At 38.4% G+C, this 21,662-nt stretch overlaps 1 protein-coding gene and 1 long non-coding RNA gene across 2 annotated transcripts in view; one reads left to right on the forward strand and one right to left on the reverse strand.

Annotated features, from left to right (window-relative positions):
• rims3 (regulating synaptic membrane exocytosis 3) overlaps window positions 1-21,662 on the reverse strand; it is a 45,905-nt gene that overhangs the window by 11,673 nt on the left and 12,570 nt on the right. The window contains exon 2 of the mRNA XM_024297722.2: window positions 15,855-16,172. Within this exon, the coding sequence (XP_024153490.1) occupies window positions 15,855-16,172 (318 nt within the window). The remainder of the gene's footprint in view (window positions 1-15,854; window positions 16,173-21,662) is intronic.
• LOC112162079 lies at window positions 4,241-21,569 on the forward strand. The gene is made up of 3 exons (XR_002922009.2): window positions 4,241-4,469; window positions 17,673-17,738; window positions 20,740-21,569. It is a non-coding gene; the product is annotated as an uncharacterized LOC112162079 (long non-coding RNA).

Here is a 21,662-nt window from a genome sequence, read left to right on the forward strand (position 1 = left end):
GAAAGCGAAGACGCAAAGCGAGAGGACAGGAGGGTTAGTGGAGGAGAGTGTTTAAGCTTTACAACTCTGCTGACGCGAGGAGAAAGGAACTTTGGAGCAGCTAACCTCAGAAGAAGCTTACAGGACATCATCCACTGTAATGCCTCTGTGAGTTATCATGCTGGAACAGTGGCGGGGCACAGCCAGAGGGATTTTAGATGGGATGTGGCTCTGTTTCATTAGAAACTCCTAACAGAGCATTCCTCCAGTATCTGTCAAACAGTGTTACCACAAGAGCTGCAGATCCACAGAGATGCCAGCAGATATTGGGATACAATATATGCACGATAACTGGAGGGGATTGCAGAGAAATACATACTCTGTGTTGTAAAAAACATTTAGTGTTTGAATTCTTCAGGATATAGACATGAAAAACTATTGACATCTTCAAATTAATTGTGCATTTCATTTTCTTTTTCCTTCGTTTTAATAAAATATTAATATAACTTTTAAATATTCATTAACTTTGTCTAAATTTGCGCATATCAATTCTAAGCAAAAGTGTTACTCTTGAAATTTATTTTATTAAATACACAGTACTTGTGTATAAGTATAAGTATGGCAAGTCTTCTATAGATCATGTATGTGTAATGCACACTTATTTTGACAAAATTGGAACATTTTTAGTCTAAATTATAGGCAACAGATACTATATAAAAAGTAAACTTTTAGGTAGACGTAGGCCCAATCCCCATTCTTCCCTTCTACCATTCCAATTGAAGGGGCATTTTTAGTTATACTGATGTCCAAAATATATTTTTTAAGTTCCCATCCTCCACATAGCCCTCCGCCGCGAGGGTAAACCGTGTTGTGCTGTACCGCGGAGGAGGGGCGCTTTTTTTCACGTGGGTACGCTCTGAAGCACAAAAGTTTACATTTAAAAGACTTTTTGTTGTAGCATGACATTTTTAAAGGTATAAAACAGCTGTTGTTATGTATATTCAAGCGCAGAAAGCTCCGCGCTAAGGCTTATTGGAGGTGTCATTGAGCGAAAGTGATGTCTAAAATATGAGACACTATTTTGTTATAACTTTCCGTTTGGAGGGCTAAAATAGGGGAAGGGAGAAGGTAAGAATTTAGATTGGGCCAAAGTATACTAAGAGGGATTACTTTTAGTTAATGGGACATTTTGTTTGATCTTTTTAAAGGATAAAAATACGTAATTTTTTTATCTAATAATCAACAGAAATTGTGAAATACTGCACACCAAAATATTAAACTGGTAAATGGTTGAAATTAAAGCAAATGAAGCAGAAAAATTTAAAAATGGAGAAAATTAACGTTAAAAACCAACAGGAAAACAGGAAAATAGAAATCTTGTTTTCTTGTATTTAATACAACCAGCAAAACATCATGTAACCATATGCCATATGTACCATATGTATGCTTTTTTAGTATACCAAAAAAGTCAAGAAAGGGAACTTATGTATTAATTAAAGACTTTATTTAAATAAACTTTATTTAAATCAACAATACGTTTTTTATTGCTTAGATGCAATTGTCTGTAAGAATAAACAATAAAATGGAGTGGTTACAATTATAAAACATTATTTACATAGTCACCATATATATATATATATATAAGTAGTAATAAAATGCCAAAGTCACTAGTAAAAGAGGTAGACGGTCAGATAATGTTCTCTGATTGGGCAGTTTCCTGAACAAATTGGGCTGATTTTTACTCCACTTGGGCTGTTTTTTTTGCCCAATCTGGCAACCCTGCAGACAGATAGACGCTGCGCTTCCATGAAAAATTCAAGCTCTTAACTGTACGTAGTAAAGAAAAACTGCATCGAAAGTATTGCAAGTATTGATCTAATTACGTTAGTATTGATGCTTGACCTTGGTATTGAAATTATCGATAATCAAGTCAAACGCCCACGCCTAGTTCTTAGTGTAGACAGCTTAAACAAAAGTCAAATGATTATACATTATTATATAAATACAGTGAAATAAATAAATAAAATTGGTGAAATCAGAGGAAGCTCTTTAAAGTGGATTTCCTTTTTTTTTTTTTTGTAATGTTCTCTCTCGTTCAAATAAACCGATAGGATGACAGTCAGTTCCTTTTGAAGTGGGCAAACCTACAAAATAGGTCAAATACTTCACTGTCTCCTCCACTGTCTTTTAATAAACTTTGGTTATTTCTAACTAAGTTATTTACATTAAAACAATAAGATTTGTTGGAAAAAAAACATAAAAAGAGCTTGGCCTGTCACATTTACACAAGTTTGCTGCTTACAGTGTCTTCATGTAACCATTCTGGGTAAGAGGTCAGAGTTCAGCGATACAGAAAGGCTCAAAGTCAGTCCTATTTTTTGCTTAACTTCCAGCAGAAGCTGAAAATTCTTCATTGAATTTTCTCATTTTCATGCAACAAGTTCACTTCCTTAGCTTTTCTGGAGCATCTGCACGGCAGAGCGAGAGCTGTGGTTGCAGCCCGCTCTGCTGCAATGTAAAAGCTTAAACAGCCTAACGCTGCAATGAAGTCCTCGCAGACTTTTAACAAGCTGCAGCCCATTGTTGCCGGGTAAGAACACGCCCAGGTAGAGCCGATCCACTTTGCTAAGCCAGAGCAGTGTCATTAAGCATCCTCGCCACGCCTCTGTCGTTGTCGTGACAACCGTGGATACCCTGCATCATCGCCGTCACTATGGAGACCGGCAAACGCAAACAAAGCCGCTGGATGAGCCTTGGGGAGTTTTCGCCGATGAAGGAGGTGGCTTTGAATAACGGGATGAAGAATGACGGCAAAGTGAAGACAGCAGCTGAAGGAGGGAAGGGAGAAGATGATAATAATGGGGTCTCATGGGTGTTTGGGATGAGGAGAGGAGCACAGCCTTCTGATGTGTTCTATTTATAATCCTGCAGTCAGGAATATTTCACACACTCGTTTACAGAAATGTGTCTTTATAGAAAAACTCCACCGCTAATGCCACCTGAGACAACTGGTGACATGCCAGTCTCATGTCCAATATTCATAGATTCATCCACAGAGCTAGCCTAACATTGGAGCCACAGAGGCCACTCCAACCATCTGTAAGAAGGTGTTCCTCATAATGAGTGAAACAAGATGCTGAATCAGTCAAATCCTCCTTCCCACTGGGTTCATGAGGACTTCAAACGACCAAGAAACTATTTATTGAACTTCAGCAGCACACTTGTTCATCTTTTGTCTGCCGGCCTCTCCCCACTCATCAAAACAGCCCCCCTGCCGTGGTGCGAAACAGTGATCTCTTCCTTCCTATTTAATCCCCTCCTCCTCCTCCTCGTCTGCACTCTCCCTCCATCCGTTTCCATGGCGATGCCTTCTGCATTGCACCAAGAGCCCCGGCTGCTATGTTCACTCATAACGCCTTTTCCAATCATTTCTGGGTCTTTAATTTTTATTTGGTGCTTTTCATAATTTTCAAACAGCCATAAATTTATCTTTTTTAATATTTCTTGTCTGATTGATGCTCATTATTTGACACTATTTCTTCTAGCAACTTTTCTTTTTTTTTACCTCACAGATGATTTTGTAGGCCATTCTATTATTCCTTTTCTCATAGATTTTTTTATTTTATTGTATTAGCTGTTCATCCAACACTTTTATGCTACTATAAATCATCTAATAACAAAAAAAATGATTTAGTATTTATTGTGTTTTTCCCCAAAATTGTATATATAGAACAATTGAAACAAATACAAATTCATAGAAGGAATCGGAGATCGATGTTTTGTGAAGAGTAAAAATACAGACTGAGCAGTCGAACATTTAAACTTTCCTGTTTGTTACTCATGATGAGTAATATCCTGACTTGGAAATATACCCAAGGTTTGCACAAATGTGTTCAAATGTTTTTTTTTTTTTTGTCAGAAAAAAAATAGTAAATATGCAAGTCACATGATTAAAAGTCACAGGATAACAAGTTGTGAGTAAAAACAAAAAAGGAGGGAAAGGAAACGAACAAAAGTGTTAAAGACGGACAGGATGAATAGCTTCAGTGGTGAGAATTAATTGCAGGGAGGGAATAAAGATAAGTGGGATCAAAAAAAGGGCCAACAATGCAGAAAAGATCCTGAACACAAACTCAGACATGGCTTCAGTGTGTGTGTGTGGGTGTGTGTGTGTGCATGAGCCCAGCAGATCATTAAAGCTGCTCTGACATTTGGAGGGAGCACTGATGAAGCCTCTCATTATGTGCTGTAATATAGAATGCTGTTTTTAGACTCCCTGACTGCAGCAACATGCCGGCTGGATGCATCGGTGACGGCAACGATCCTCCATGCATAGCAACAGTAACCAGGGACGGGTGTTGGAGATGAAAGATCTGTTGTGGTATCTTTACCGCTGGACCCTGGCTAAATTTGGACCTAGGTAGAAACCCAAGTCAGACCTAAGACTGAACAGTCTAATTCTACACTCCAGAGACAACCCTTTCACCAAGGTATGAAACCTGATTGGTTGATGAAAATCTATCAAATTAGTTCAATTTTATTGTACATTTAAGGGCGCTTTACTAAGGACATTGGGGAAAAAAACTGAAGTCGTTTTTTTTTTGGTTCAGTCCTTCCCAGTTTTGCCTGTAAAAGCTGCGGTCTTTAGTATTTTCAGATGGAGGTGATGGTACAAAGGCAGACTCAAAACCAGAGAACAAAAATGGGTCATTCAACCAAAAGAGTAAAATCTCCTGAATATTCAACTTCATTTATGATTCCAGTTCAATAAAGAATTTATATAGACATTTACTTATTCCAAGTTAGCATAGATTAATCGTAAGCGACTTTATTCAATTTATTGCATCTTTCAAAAGTGTTTTTTATCAAAACTCAATACTATTTTGAAACCTTGTTTTAAGCTGTGGTGACCTCAAAAGAGATAAGCCGAAAGGTGAAGAAGAAGTTTTAAAAGAATATTAATCATATACATTAACTTACCTCAGAAAAAGAGTCGGTGTAGAAAAAATAAACTTTATATTTACCGGTATATATAGAGAGTTAATTTATGTACGTACATAACCTATATATATACCCTTTGTATTATATTATTCCTTGAGTTGAAACATCTAACATCTAATAAAATGCTGGGGATGGGAATTTCACTCATGGTGAAATCGCCTATGTAAAAATGTCGATACTATCCAGGTTGATGGATGCAAACATGATGCTTCAACCAAAGACAGACTTATATTGCCAGTTTGTTGATAACTCAGCACAAATATGGATTTACAGAGTTAAGATATAATTTTACAAGTAATAAGTGAACATTTCGATATGCAGAATGTCTTATTTCCAAGGCTGTAAATGTAGTCATTTTTGTATATAGTGCAGAAATAGCTCTATATTAATTTTCTTGGGACTTGTATGCACAGAATAGACTGACCTGAAGCATTTAAGATATTTATGGTATTTTGAGATTTGTCTTACTGTCTGGAGAGAATCATTCATATTGAAGCTTTGGCGCAATTTCAATTAGGAAGGTTCACTGGGCCACTCATCAATTAAGCCTTCACTCTGAACCAATAGCTAAATAGCCCACCTTCCCTTCTTAACCAATCACAATCACATTTTGGTTTTTGAATTTATGAACATTTATTTATCTTCATTCTTGACAATTTGCTCCTCCATCCTGTTCTCCACCTGGAACAATCTTCTGTCATGGTCTGGCCCTCAACCACCATCCCCTTTAAGGCTCTGAGATTCGCTTATCTATGGTCTGAGCTTATCCCACACACACAAGACGTCATTGTCCCAGAACCAAACCGCAAAATACTGAGGAATCATTTCATTTTTACAGTCACATATTCAAAAATGCCACGCACAGTGGTCTAAATGCACGTTTTTCATCAAATTCAGCAGAAAAATTTTAAATTATGACTGGACGATTTGGGGGAAATGCCATTGATGCAGCACAAAACCCACAGCGACTTTGGGGGGGCATATTGTAAAAAGAAATGATCATGTGTGCTCAAAATCTGAGTTCCAGTGCTGCAGAATGTCCTCCTTTTTTCTGGGTGACTGGCAGCTGGTGCTGACTGTTACCTGACTGCCGCCTGACTGCTGCCTGACTGCCGCCTGACTGCTACCTGACTGCCGTCTGACTGCTACCTGACTGCAGCCTGACTGCTACCTGATTGCTGCCTGATTGCTGCCTGACTGCTGCCTGACTGCCGCCTGACTGCTACCTGACTGCTGCCTGACTGCCGCCTGACTGCTACCTGACTCCTACCTGACTGCTGCCTGACTGCTACCTGACTGCGACCTGACTGCTGCCTGACTGCTGCCTGACTGCTGCCTGACTACTCTGCCTGACTGTCGCCTGACGGCCAGCTGACTGCTACCTGACTGCTGCCTGAGTGCCGCCTGACTGCTGCCTGACTGCTGCCTGAGTGCCGCCTGACTGCCGCCTGACTGCCGCCTGACTGCTGCCTGACTACTGCCTGAGTGCCGCCTGACTGCCCCCTGACTGCTGCCTGACTGCCGCCTGACTGCTGCCTGACTGCTACCTGAGTGCCACCTGACTGCTGCCATCTAAATTAATGAATTATTAATTAATTAATTAAGGGGCGGCTATGGTGCAGCAGTAGGGCGGTCAACTCCTGATCGGAAGATTGCGGGTTCGCTTCTCGTCTTGCCCGCCCGTGCGTCGAAGTGTCCTTGGGCAAGATCCCTAACCCTGAATTGCCTCTGGTGGAAAGTTGGCGCCAGTGTTCGGCAGCGGAGCCACCACCAGTGTGTGAATGTGTGTGTGAATGAGTGAATGGGTCTATGACTATGAAGCGCTTTGGGCCCTCGAAGGAGGGTAGGAAGCGCTATACAAGTATACGCCATTTACCATTTACCAATGACCATGCCAACAATTTTTAAAAAATCGGATGGTGGCATGATATATCTTGAGATTTTGCCAATGCCTCCCCAGTTGTATTAGTGACTGCAGAATCACTAATCAATCTTTACTTGCATTCATAAGATCTCTCCTTTTTCAACTGATGTTATAACATAACACTACAAAGGGGAGTTTTCACTAAACTATTTAAATCACGTTGTTTGTTTGTCTTTTTCTGCTTGAATGTAAAAATTCTTTGATACTTTTGGTGTTTGTGGTTTGTTTGTTCTGAGTTCACGCTCATCAAAAAGGAAAGAGGAGAAGTAGGCTGATTATTCTCACTCAGGACAAGCTTTGGTAAATATGTCTAGAAACTGCCAGGATGTCAATCAGTGACTCAATAAGCCACACTGCCTCTTGTCTAGCAGCGGTTAATGACAGAGATAAAGAATAATCCAATTCCGATTTAATTCCACTTGATTATCTCAGGCTGAGGCAGATATCTAAAAGTGAGAAAGTGCCCATCGGAAAACTGGATGTCTTCAGATGAGATGGAGTCTTGTGTGTTTTTCAATACATTTTCAGAAGGAACTTTAAATAGGTTACCAAGAGAGCAGGGAACATCTGAGGTTTGCATTGCTAAATCTCTTTGAACTGTCTAGTTTTAAATTGACTCAAAAAAAATGTTTCTGTTGAAATGAAATATTCATATTTCCTGCTGACTGACTATTTGCAGATGTAATGCTTTCAGGTCAAGAAAAACTCTCCAAACAAACAAATGTTGCTGAAAGCACCCTAAGAGGTTTTCGCAGTGTTACAGCAGCTAATTTATAATCAATCAAATTAGTTCAGAAGGAAGTGAGCGTGTGCAGGTTGATGTTTTCCAGCGATTTTTGAGGCCGCACGTGTGTTGAGTTGCGGCTGAGTGATCCTGTTTGTGTGCTGGCTCAGCTGGCGGGGTTTGGTGAAAGCTCTCACACGCTGTGCAATTAAACAAAATGCACCAGGATTGTGTTGATAGATGCTGTTTTGACCTGACCTTGGCAGAAAAACACAACAAGAATTTCCCCAGATGACCACAGGGGGCAGAATCTGAAAACTAACTCGAGTTGATGATTTCAAACAAGAAAAACCAAAGGCTGCACTGTGGTGTAGTGGTTAGCACTCTTGCCTCACTTCAAGAAGGTGAAGGTTTGACCTTTCGATGGACCTTTTGATGGGTTTTCTCTGGACATTACAACTCCCTCCCACAGTCTAAAAACATGTTTTTTAGGTTGATCGGTGACTCTAACTTGCCCCAAGGTGATTCTAAATTGCCCAGCAATGTGCTGCTGTCTTGTTCATGGTGTACCCCAACAGTAGCTGGGATAGGCTCCAGTAACCCCATGACCATGAAAGAGATTCACAGGTTGTCAAGGCGGATGGTTAAAAATCGAACAAGTGCAGCTTGGGAACTTTTAATTGGTTGGATGCTCACTTGTATTGAGAAGTTGATTAAATACAGGACTACCAGAACACTAGTACCAACATGGAAAAAAGGAGGAACAACAGCCACACAGAAGTTGATGAAGAGCAATAAAAAGTTGTAAAAAAAAATGCCTAATCTAACAAAATGAGCATCAGATCAATACATCTGTGTCTTTTAAATGATTATAGTTAGAATATTTTTTGTGTATTCAACTGTCTCCCATTTTATAAAACGTAATTCTAAACAAACAAACAAAAAATGTATTTAACCTATTTATAATTAAAATAATTCAAATAAAATAGTATAAAGTTTGATTTTCTTGGTCAAAACGAAACCACAAGAGCTCAGGAAGTTTTTTTTTTCCATTTTTTTTTAAAGTGCTAAAATATAATTAATTTACAAACTAAAATAAAATCAATTTATAATTGATTGATTTAAGTAGTTGGCATCGTGTATATCATGTAATATATATATATGTGTGTAATATATATCATGTAAATGTAAATTTTTAATTTACATAGAATGAGAGTTTTTATAAAGTTTTCATCATCAGAACACAGCGGATTCATAAACAGTCTTTGTTAATTGTTTATATTTATCAGGTTTGTACTTCAGGAAATCTGTGACGTCATATCTGCCTTTAAAAGAAGAAAAAGTCGTGACCATTTGTCCAAACTGCTTCAATCAGCCACATCCAGAAAGGCAGTTATAGAAAAAGTCTGTTGAGAGGTTATAGTGTGATCATCACAAGTACACTCTGCTTTGTCCGCACATTGCTGAGTCTCTCAGCGCTCTCAGCAGAAGTACAGGAGGCCTGTAAACTCACTATCAGTGGTACTTCACACCTCCATGACACCCCACATGGACTGTGCCCCGGCTATCAGCCGACAGAAGACCTCATGTGGTGCTGATCGCTGCTGGTGTGTCAGGAGATGCAGCAGTTAGCAAACTTTGTGATTAATCTATTTGGAAAAACCTTTGAGTAAAATATAAATATTTAGGGGCTGCAACAAATTTGATAAACCCACTAATTCATTCAATAACTTTTCAAGTCTAATAGTAATAGAGAAGCTTTACAAAGACAATAAGGAAGCGTGGTAGCTTAGTAAGAACCCTTCAAAAGCTGATTTTAAGGATGTCTCATTTTGGTGACTCGTGGTGAGGAAAAATAATAATCTGGTTCAAATTTATTGTGATAAAACAGTTATTACCTTGAAGCGCAATTTAGACTGTTGCCATGTCTACTTTCAGTGTTTTTGGTCCAGGAATTTACACCTTTTTCAATCTATATTTTTTGTTTTTATTTTGAAAAGGTGACTCCTCCAATTGGAAGCTCTCCAAAAAGCGTCAGCCAGGATTTTTTAGCTATGTTTCAAGCTGCGCCCTAGAATAAGAGCTAGAAGTAGGACATGAATGAGTCATGTTGAAACTCTTCCAATATCTAAAAATGCAGAGTTCTCTTTTTAGTCCCCTGCAGAAAGACATTGATTGGAAGAATATTTTACTACTGAACAGCCTGTGGACATTTTTTTGTTTTATAGTGTTGTTTTATGTGCTTAAAGGAAACCATTTTGAATAGCGTTCTTACAGCGCTAAGATATTTTAGTGCCTTCAAAACCAAACCTTTATAAGAAAGAGAAACAGGAACATTCCGGAAAAACATCATAGTGGATTTCTAGCTTCTGCATCACATCAGCCTGCAGAAGAACACAATGTTCATAACTAGAAGAAATATTTAATTTTTTGGACAATATTTCATTTTGTTAGTATACCTGCAGCAATAAAATGCATTTGCTGCACACTTTAAAAAGAGTCAGACTTTAAAGAAAAATAAAGAGACACACCCACAAAAATGGCTTTTTAGATTTTGTCTGATAATGGAGGACATAAATGAAGAATTTAAGCTTACAATTGCTTTTCTCAGTCTTTATTAGAATCGGGAGCAGACAAAAAAAGTCAGTTTGAAAACGTGTCATTTTATAGGTCATAGTTTCTACAGAGCGGCAGTAGTTCATTAGAAATTCACCTCTGAGTTGTGGGCTGGACCGTTAGGGCGGAGCAACCCCCCCCCCCCCCCACTTCCTCCCTCCGTTTCTGAGAGCTGCGACGTCACAAATACAATCTTTTTCAAATTGCATTTTATCACCTGCTCCTCATTCCAAACAATTTGAATAAAGAAATACTCAGAAATGCAATTTTAATCTCAATTTTCTTTACATATGTCCTCCATCATCAGAAAAATGCCACATGAACATGTTAAAAACACCAAAACCACAATTTTTTAACACAAAAAAGCCAGAATAGATGCCCGAAATGCGGCTAAAAAATAAGTGGATTAATTGACTACTAAGTTGTCGTTTTAACAAAAGTAAGCTTAAAACTTCACGTTAAACGTAAACTTCCTTTCTTGGGTTTAGAAGGCATCGCCATCCTCAAAATAGACCAATCAGAAGAAAGTCAACGCAACCCTCTGTCTCCGCCCCCAATTGTCAAAAATCATTTTCCACTTGAAAGTTTGAAAGTTTCTCCGCGATCTCGGCCGGAGCCCCCACGAGCGCCCATGACCAAAGTGCACTAACTGAGATTCTCGTCATCTTTCGTGCCCAAAGGACCAGCTCACGCACGCCGAAAAACAGTCTCTGAGCGCAATGATTCTTTATGCTTGCGGGAGTATTAAACATGAGCGCGCAGGAGCAGAGAAACGAGGGTGGGGGTCTGAATTATCCGCGGGAAAGTCTTATTTCTGCTTGGATTTTTTAATAATGAGTAACTTCACACAAACTCATCACAAAATCCTGTCCAGCTCAAACCAAAACTAAATTGTAACAATTGGCAAAGGTATAGACAGTCACATCTCCTCAGTCAGGAGCCAAAGTTACACTCAGTTACTGACAAAAATATTTGTCTGATAAAAGTGGGAAGAGGAGTGTGGACGTTGGTGGTCTTGGATCAACGTTGAAATCAGTTTAATAAGCAAACCATATTCCTCTGTGTCTGTTCTGCGTCTCTGAAGCTCCTCCAGTGTCAGCTCCAGCCCAGCAGGAGTAAACATGGGGATGGGTGATTTAAATGAGGAACATTTAGACGTGTTGTTGTTGAGGCTGGGAAAGTAATTTATGGTGTGGAGGAGAGGATGCTCCATGACAAACATTTCTACACTTAATTTCCTCTGATCTATTTACTGCTCTGCATTTCATCAGCCGTCCTCGCTCCTCTGAAATCCTGCAGGCTGACAGTGGAAGATGCCCCGCTGCCTCCATTTTTTCAGATGAATAAACGGATAAACCTGCTCATGAGATAAGAGTGTGTTCAACAGAGGAGTGACTCACCTAATAAACCTGGGAAAGAAGTGCGTGTGAGCCGTCTTTGGCTGATACTAAGAATAGCCGGTAATAAATAGAAGACAGACTGAACCAAAAAGCCACCACCAACACTCGCCCCTAACAAAAGCTGTACTGATGCAGAGTGGGAGTCAGAGCTATGAATGGAAAGCAATGAAAACCAACAGTCAGTATTTAGAGAAACAGAATGAAATGCTGTAACAGTTCAGCACACTTAGTCATTTCTTGTTCTTTTACTAGCAAATTTACTTAACGTGAGTTTTTTATATAAGAATGTACAATTTTACTGATAAAAGTTTTGCACTCATTTATATCACTAGTTTTTGTAGCTATATATATATATATATATATACTGTATATATAGTCAGTGTATAATTGTATATACTCTATATGTCGTCAGTGTATATATATATATATATATATATATATTTACACTATATACATACATTACATACAATATATATACTATATATATATATATATATAATCAGTGTATAATTGTATAAATATATATATAGTCAGTGTATATATATATATTTATACTATATACATATATTACATACAATATATATACCATATATATATATATAATCAGAGTACAATTGTATAAATATATGTATATACACACACACAATATATATATATTTCACTTAAAAAGATAAGAGAGGCCTATAATTTCCATTCAGAAAAAACAGAAAATCACATTGTCTGATTTTATTTCTGAATTTTTTACATAGTTCTTATTAAAAATTCTAAAAACAAAAAATACATTCTTATTTGAATCAAAATTTAAATTGTGCAATCTCATAAACCAGAAAATCAAAATGAAATGGATTCAATGTTTTGGAAGTGATGTCCATCTTTACAATATAAGTCGTAATAATTTATTTTAACATATAGTTAATACATTTATGCTGGACATTGCGTAGAATAGACAAAAAATTAAATTCCAAATTGACATATTAAATCAAGTAACTCCAATAAGGACAGTGGTTTTTTTAGATTAAATTTGTTTCAAACATGTTCATATTTACAATACCATCAAAACCAAAAACGGCCTACCTATTTTTTTTTCTCGTGGTAACATGATAATGAGTATCGTAATCACGAGAAGAGGAATTTCACTTTTTTGTGATAATGAGATACTGAAGGATATACTGAAGCGTCCCCTCTCTCTTTTCATCACAGACGCCGAGACTTGACCTGTTTTAAGTCAGTGCAGGACATAACCAACACTTCACAGCTACACCGGCAACTCTCAACAACAGCAAAAGAAACGCCCCCAAAATTGTTTTTTGTCTGTTTTTTTTTATTTATTAGTTGATCTACGCTCTTCAAATACCTTAATTACGTCTCCTGTACCAGCCTTTTATTTCCTGGCAACCCCTGGGCCAACGAGCATCTCTGTGGTGCATTCACTGAGCTCCGGACGTTAACGAACCCAAACAGCCACTCAGGCCAACTCAGTCCGCTTAAACACTTTTTTCATTTTCATGCAATCTGCAGCAAAAGAAAGCAGTTTGTCGGATTTCTATTTCACAGTATCTTCAGAGCAACATATTCATATTTTATAGGAAGACTCTGCCTACCACAGACGAACTTTGAGGATGAAGACCCCTTGCCGGTGCAGAAAAGAACATTAAAAACTTCAAAACCAGTGATTTTACTCAAGCTTTGTTGTTGCCTGAGAACATCTAAATTTAAACTCGTCCCTCCTGTATCCTCTCCACATCCTCAGCTCCCTCACTGCTCTTTCACCCAAGCTGTCTCCTCTATAGTGCTCTCCTCACAGTCGCAGAGACATGAAAGCGCTTGTGGTGAAAACATCAACAGCTCCCTCTGTGTCAGACAAGTGTCAGCTGTGCCTGAGAGCCTTCCATGTGTGCGCGTGTTATTATTGAGTACTAGCTGAGGACACCAAATGTCCTCTGATGTCTCTAATCTGTAAAATCTCTATGACAAAGTTCAGCCTTTTTTCTTCTGTAGAGCTCCTTCACATGCCCACAGAATTCAGGTAACTGGGAATAATCAGATTTTTGTAAATTTACTTTGGTAAGGCCATCATCAGAAAACCAAAGTCTACATGTTGCAGTCTATTAGCTGCTTTATTACAGAGAATGTGACAGCATTTTACATGTATCGTGATACATGTTTCTCAATCCACTTATCTCTCTATTCACGTCTTATGATGATCGGATCACGATATGTCCCAAGACTTCACCTGGGCAATTTTTCACTATTTTATTGACAGAGTCTGACTTAGAATCTGAATATCAATGCATCTTTCATGTGAATAAAATGGTAAAAATGTATTTGTATTTAATGATCACAACACTAAGCGCTGCTCCTGTATCTCATATAAAAGGTGCTTTTACCCAAGCAAATGCATGCTGCTTTTCTTTTGGTTAATTAATAAATATTTGTTCTTAAAGGGAACAGTCAGTGGTGTCTGATTTCCACAAAAAAATATTTTTCAATATAAGATTTAAAAAAAACATAGATTGAATTAGGGCTGGGTTGATAAAATCTATTAATTGATCTGAGTCAGTATAAGCTGAATTGATCAGTGTTCGATCCATAAAAGTAGAGATCGATCTAACGAATAATGCCAAAGTCTGGTAGCTTGATGCTAACGTATAATGGGATTTCCCATAGAACTGCTAATGCTAACGCTTGATCGACTTAAACATACATTGCTGACTAAAAAGGAAAATCTTTACCCACATGCAGGCAAGAATTTTCTAAAGTATTTTAAGGAAATATTTTTAAAGTAGCCATTTTTGGTCTAAAACACAGTTTTTTCCTCATACTTTCTTTTTCTTCTGGGATAAAGTGTAATGCTATAGCGCGATCGCCCCCTAATGGCCAAACTGAAACCCCCACCAGGAGAGGCAGAACAATTGTTGGAGCTTCTCCATTTGAGAAACCATGTAATACTGTATGCTGTTAACAATCTCATTATAATTCCACTAATAAATTTAATAGTATGTGAACTGTATTAGATTGATATGAAATTTTCATAACATATATTGATTATTAATGTATTTCTAAACAAATGTGTCTAAATGTGTAAACCGTGTAAACTCAAAATTGAATTGTGTTGAAACGAGAGCATCGAAAGAATTGGAATAATTGAGAATTGAGTCAATTCTCAAAATTACTGGCAATACTCAGCCTTAGAATGAATGTCCCTTAACCAATAAGGGTCTAAAAGTATGATTGAGGAAATAAAGTACTGTAAAGTGCTGCTGCGGTTTGGGGTTTAAGTGGATAACAAAAGTAAGACGCTGAATTACAATGGCTCGTAAATCAATAATTATATATCGTCTTGTCAACATTTTAAATTGATGAAAGTATCACTAAATGAAGTATCGTGATATATCGCCAGATCGATTATTCCCTACACCTCTGTTCTGTTCACTGGACAAGAAGAGAGGGGGTTCTTCTTGTTTTACCACTATTCCCTATCCTCAATTGGAAGAGGCTTGGTGCAAAATACGTCAACCATTCAGTCTCAGATATGAAGTGACAAAGACACTGCTGAGAGGAAGTGAAAATATCTACATTGTTTTAATTAACAGACAAAAAAAAAAAAATAATTAAACAAATAATGAGTCCCTGGACATGTTTCCTTTAGTCTTGAGCAGGTGTCAGCGGGTGTGTGTTCTCCACTGAGCTGCAAATTGAGAAACACTTTTGTTGCCAGTGCACAGGATGTGTAATTAAACAACACGGGGGACATGGAAGATCACAGCACCACAGTCAGCACCATGCTGCCACAATGCATACTTGATTCAACTGCTGCAAGAAGCACACAACGGAGCCTTTGAGTCAACCATAACCCCTTTAACATTCCGCTCCAATCCTATTTTATTGTCAAAGTTTTCCCAGTGGTCTTTTAATAATGATGATACAAAAAACTAGTTTTTTAGTTAATCAAGAATTAATGCTAATTGCATGAACGGTTGAAGAGTTACGATAGTCAAAAGAATGTAAACACTGGAGTTAAAATGGGGTTTTAAAGAGATAAAAGAGTTGGAAAATGTGCTAGGACATCTGAAGAAGAAGAGCTGCAGGAAAACCTCTAATATATAAATACCTAAATAGATTGCAAAATAAAAATATTAGTTTAGTTTGGAATTTCATTACAGTAACACATACCCCGTGCTCCGTAAAACTAATGAAACAGGACACTGACCTTGCTGGTTGAGCTGCTGTGTGCTTTTGCTCCACTGCGACAATCCCACAATGGCCACCATCTTGGCCCCCAGACTGGAGCGCCGCTTCTTGTTCCCAGCCAGCGACGCTGAATCGGGACCCCCGCTGCTGGGACTCTTCTCCAGGCTGTACATGGCCCCCGAGATGCTGGAGGAGCGCACCACATTCCGGGCGGCAGCGCTCAGTCCGCTCAGAGCGCCTATCCCGCCCGGGCTGGGCACCTCTACGGAGCTGCTGAGCATCATGGTCCTGATGAGGGGACGGGCTGATGAACTGGGCCGAATGATTGGATAGGGGGCTAAGTAAAGAAAGACAATAAACATATGTAATAAACTTTTGACTGGAAGTATTGACGGGATGCTAAAGGAAGAACAAGGAAGGAAAATGTCAGCAGCTGAGCAGAGGAGGAAGCAGACCAGGGCTGCCACTAACGACTAATCGACTATTAAAATAGTCCACGACTTGGATAGTCAATTAGTCGTTACTTTATTTTAAATGGAGTCAGAGTGTAGTAATGTGGAAAGTTATAATGAGGGCATTCTGCTAGCTATTTGCACTAATAAGGTTGTTTGGGCTGTTCTGGAGTTTAGCTAACATTTAAGCTACATGTTAGCTATTTTGGTTCATTTAGGATTTTTTCAGTTTTTTTAAAGACTTTTTTGAAGTTTGTCTAATATTTTAGCTGCTTACTAGCTATTTTAGCTAATTTAGATTTTTTTTCAGTTGTTTAGGCTATTTTGAAATGTAGCTAATATTTCAGCTGCCTGCCTGCTATTTTGGCTAATTTAGAATATTTTTCAGATTTATTAGGCCAAGTTGGATTTTAGCTGCATGCTAGCTATTTTGGCTAATTTAGCTTGTTGTTGTTGTATTTTAGGCTATTTCAGAGTTTAGCTAATATTTCTGCAACATGCAAGCTATTTTGGCTAATTTAGGATCTTTTTGGGGCTTTTAGGCTAATTTGAAGTTTAGCTAATATTTCAGCAGCCTACAAGCTATTTTGGCACATTTTTGATTTTTTTTTCAGGTTTTTTAAGCTACTTTGAAGTTTCACTATTTCAGCAGCCTACAAGCTATTTTGGCTAATTTTTGATTTTTTTTTTTCAGGTTTTTTAAGCTATTTTGAAGTTTCGCTGCTATTTCAGCAGCCTACAAGCTATTTTGGCTAATTTTTTTTTTTTTTTTTTCAGTTTTTTAGGCTATTTTGAAGTTTAGATGATAATTCAGCTGCATGCTTGCTATTTTGGCTAATTTAGGCTTTTTTGTTTTTTAAGGTAATTTGGAATTTACAGTAGCTAACATTTCAGATACATTCTGACTATTTTGGCTCATTTAGGATTTTTTTTTTTTTTTTGACTATTTTTGAGTTTAGGTAATATTTCAGCTGGATGCTAATTTGGCTAACTTGGGCTTTTCTCTGTTGCTTAGGCTAATTTTCATTCATCTAATATTTTAGCTGCCTATCAACTTCAGCATTTTCAGCTATCAATTTCAAGATCTTCAGCTATTAGCACCAGCATCTTCAGTGGCCAAATTCATTTTACAGTAATCACACTAGCATTATTGCATGTAATGTCCCGATGCACATGACCCGATTAGTCAACTAAACGGATAAAATAATTGGTGATTACTTGACTTTTAAAATAATTGTTGGTGGCAGCCCTAAAGCAGACATCTTCACACACACTATATCTGATTTAGCCTGTTCCTAAAGGCAAACCCTGTCAGCTGGAATTTGTCCTGTATCCTTCATTGTTGCTGTTGCTTTTTTAATCTTGTTTTTCATCCTACCCAACAGATGATAAAGTCCACATCTTACAAATCTATAAATAAAGGCATAAAAAACATCTCAAGCTAATGAAAGGTGAGATGTTTTCACTCGTTTTCATGTTTAGTTTTTAGTTTTATTTGTTGTTTCAGTTATGTCAGACTTTTACTAAGTTCATATTTCTGCACTCCGTTTATCACCACTTCCTGATAAGCTAACGCCAACACCAACTGGGTTCTATTTAGGCATCCCAGTCAGTCATGGCAGTGTGACAGTGTGCTAACAAACACCATTGCCGTGAAACTGAAGCTGTGAAATGGTTTTCAGCAACACAGGGTATCGATTGGATGTGTTCTAGAGCAGGGAACATCTGAGGAATAATACAGACTTTGCTACAGTCTAGTGTCTCTGTAAAGAATGCAACATGACTTCATAATCCCCATAAACATATAAAAATTGTGTCAAATTTGACTTCATATTTAAAAAGTTCACAATTTCTAAAATAAAGCATTGCCTGAATTTGTTTTATTATTGCTTAAAACATATTATTTAATCCCAATAAAAGTGCTTTGCACAAAAGATTTTAAAATGTTTTCATTTTAATATTTTACATGAAAACTAAAAAGCAAATAAATATAATGAAATATCTCCACGCTTGGCTTTAATGTACTTAAAACACAAAATAAAATAAAAACTCTAAATTAAATGTTTTTCTGGATTATATTGGGATACAGACTTCTTTGTAATCCAATATAATCAATACACTCGGTGCAGTTAGTTTCCTATTGGAGTCAATTTATTGAAGCAGAACTAAAATCCAGAGTAAATGTGTGTTTTAAATTATACACGTCTTCCACAAAATCCCATCATGTGTGAAGCAAAGATTCTCACATACATAAAATGAACGCTTTGATTTTTCTTTCATATTTGAACTCCCACTCTGATCATTCTATTTTAAAAACGTTCCCAGTGGTCATTTAGTTATGATTATGCTGTTTGTAACTAAAATCAAAAACCTGTATTGTTTCCTATAGGACATGGGAAACGACACAATGTGGAGTGAAATGGAGCAGCGTATTTTCTATGCTATTTTTCAAACAGCATTTTCTTCCTATATATTCTCACTCCCAACACGTCATCCTGACGTCATATGGACGAATGGTTCAGTCTAACCTCCACGCCACTTTCTGATGTTTGGGCTTCCTCAACTTTTTGTTTTTGACGTCCTGGCGGTTCCTATTAAATTATAAATCCCAAACCCTTGGGATGAAATATGGGACGCGGCACAGGACACCGTACAGGACATAGTGCAGGATGCGGAACAGGATGTGGTACCGGATGCCATACGTAACGCGGTACAGGATGCGGTACAGGATGCAGTACAGCATGCAGTACAGAACGCGGTACAAGATGCAGTACAGGATGCAGTACAGGATGCAGTACAGCATGCGGTACGGGACGCGGTACAGAATGAGGTGCAGGATGCGGAACAGGATGCGGTACAGGATGCGGTACAGGACCCGGTACAGGATGCGGTACAGGACGCGGTACAGGACCCGGTACAGGACCCGGTACAGGATACGGTACAGGATACGGTACAGGATGCGGTACAGGACGCGGTACAGGATGCGGTACAGGACCCAGTACAGGATACGGTACAGGATGCGGTACAGGACGCGGTACAGGATGCGGTACAGGATGCGGTACAGGACGCGGTACAGGATGCGGTACAGGATGCGGTACAGGACGCAGTACGAGACGCGGTACGTGACGCCATACGGGATGCGGTACAAGACGCGGTGCAAGATGCGGTACCGGACGCCATACGGGACGCGGTACAGGACACGGTAATAGACGAGGAACGGGTGGGTTAGGCTTAAGTTTTGTTTCCACTGATGGTCTGGTCTATTAAGGAGTAGCCCAATATGGTTCAGTTAATTCTGGCGAGCTTTTCCACTTTGTTAAGCCCTTTTTCCACTGAGAGGTTTGTTGACCGCTAGCGTGTAATTGTGTCTTTGTAATGACGACTAGAAAAACAACAACAATGGACAACAGCTCGTCCTTTTATTGTTTCATTTCTTTTACATGTACGTGTATATCAGGAATGTAATGTTTGAAAGAAGATTGCGGGTGGCTAAGAGGAAAATAGTATTGCTAGCGCTAAATTGCTGCTTGCTAATGTCATCATCACTTTAAGCCAATCAGCAGGCAGCTACACCAGCTCCACCCCAACCAACCTGTCCCATTTGTCTATGGACCTACCACTGATGGGGACCCTCAGGAGGCATGGATCGGTAATGTTTAATGGGTCCATTTTACAATGGAAACACTAAAAATAGCAATACTGGCCAGACCATACCAGGCTGCTCAGTGGAAACAAGGCTTTAGGGTACTGGTACCGGTCTGGTCAAAATCCCGAAGGTTGGGGACCCCTGATTAGTGTATGCATTTTTTTGCCTGTTTGTGGCCTGGTACCAAGCAGCCCTCGGACTGGTATCAGTCAACGCGCAACAAGTCAAAAAAGTCGTGGGGGAGACCCGAACCACACATCCACATATGACGTTTGGGAGTGAGAATACTTTTTATTTTCATTTCTTTATATGTTTCTGCTCCTGATTCAGAACAATATGAGTAAAGGAATACTCAGAAATGCAATTTCAAGCTTAATTGTCTTTATATATATATATATATATATATATATATATATGTTCTTTATTATGTATTTGCTTTTACTGGAGTTGGTCTTTAACCTTCTCTAAATACTTCTTGATTATTTGTATGTGCTACACTGTAAAAAGTGAAACATTGGATCCATTCACAAAAGTTCAGTAATTTGCTACATTTAAAAATATTAGTTTTTGGGATGAATAAACCATCAACTTAAGTTTTTAACTTAACTAATCATTTTAAATGTAACAAATTACAGAACTTTTGTTGATGTATCCAATGTTTACAGTTTATTTTTTGTAATGTTCACTTAAAAAGTCAGGGAGAAATTTTATGGAACTAAAAAGAATGCTGTGATTGTTGGAATAATGTAAAAAGAGCGTTCAATTCTGCATATTATACAATTTTTGCTCTTATTTTCTACAAACAGGTAAAATGTGCTTGAACCGTCTCCATAAATCACGATCACAGCACTGCCTGCTCCCACAACCAAAATGCTTTAACCAAAAGACTTTGCTGACCAGGACCTTTGGGAGAATTACCAGAGGAGCTGACGTGGCTGCTTCACAGAAACAATGAAGCAAAGGTTGGAGCAGCAGATTCTGCCGCTTGAAAGGAAGCTTAGAAATAAGCCAGAAAGACTGCTCTCCTCGTTTTATGTCTCAAAGTTGAGGAAATACTTTATAAAAAAAAACAAAACTTAAATGTAGACATTCAGGTGAGCAAATATGTCCTTAATTTCTCCTTGTTCTTTACTTCCTTCCTGACTCTCCATCCTTCTTAAGAAAGCTAGACTGCACTCATCTCTGCCTCTCTGGGGGGCCTTTTAACTTTGAACATACATCCACGAGAACACCAGAACTAAGAAGGCTGGAGGACATAAATAGACTCATTCTGCATTCAGAGCGGCACGAGGATGTGGAGGAAGAGGAGCACGGGAAGAGGAGAAGCTCTGTAATGAACGGACACCAGGAGAGGAGCGCAGCGGGAAGCTATGGCGGGATCTTTGAGAGATAATAGAGTGGGTGTTGGAGATGGAGAAGAATATGACGCCGGCACTGACAAGAACTGGAACACGCATCCATACCTCATTTTTAGATAACGATGCTGGGTGGCTGACGCGCTCTAATGTGACAGGCTGAGCGGAAGTGCATCACACTGAGCGCTGCACATGAAATGCATTTGTGTTCAGCGAAAAAGGGCAATTAAAGTGACTGTAAAGGATATAAGGGTCCAAACTAGATGAAAGGGCAAACCTGTGTGTCCTGATCTTTTTAAGTTCAAAAGTTTTATATATATATAAATATATATATATATATATATATATATATATATATATATATGTGTGTGTGT

This window comes from Oryzias melastigma, linkage group LG11 (genome assembly GCF_002922805.2).
Source record: "Oryzias melastigma strain HK-1 linkage group LG11, ASM292280v2, whole genome shotgun sequence".
NCBI lineage: Eukaryota > Metazoa > Chordata > Actinopteri > Beloniformes > Adrianichthyidae > Oryzias > Oryzias melastigma.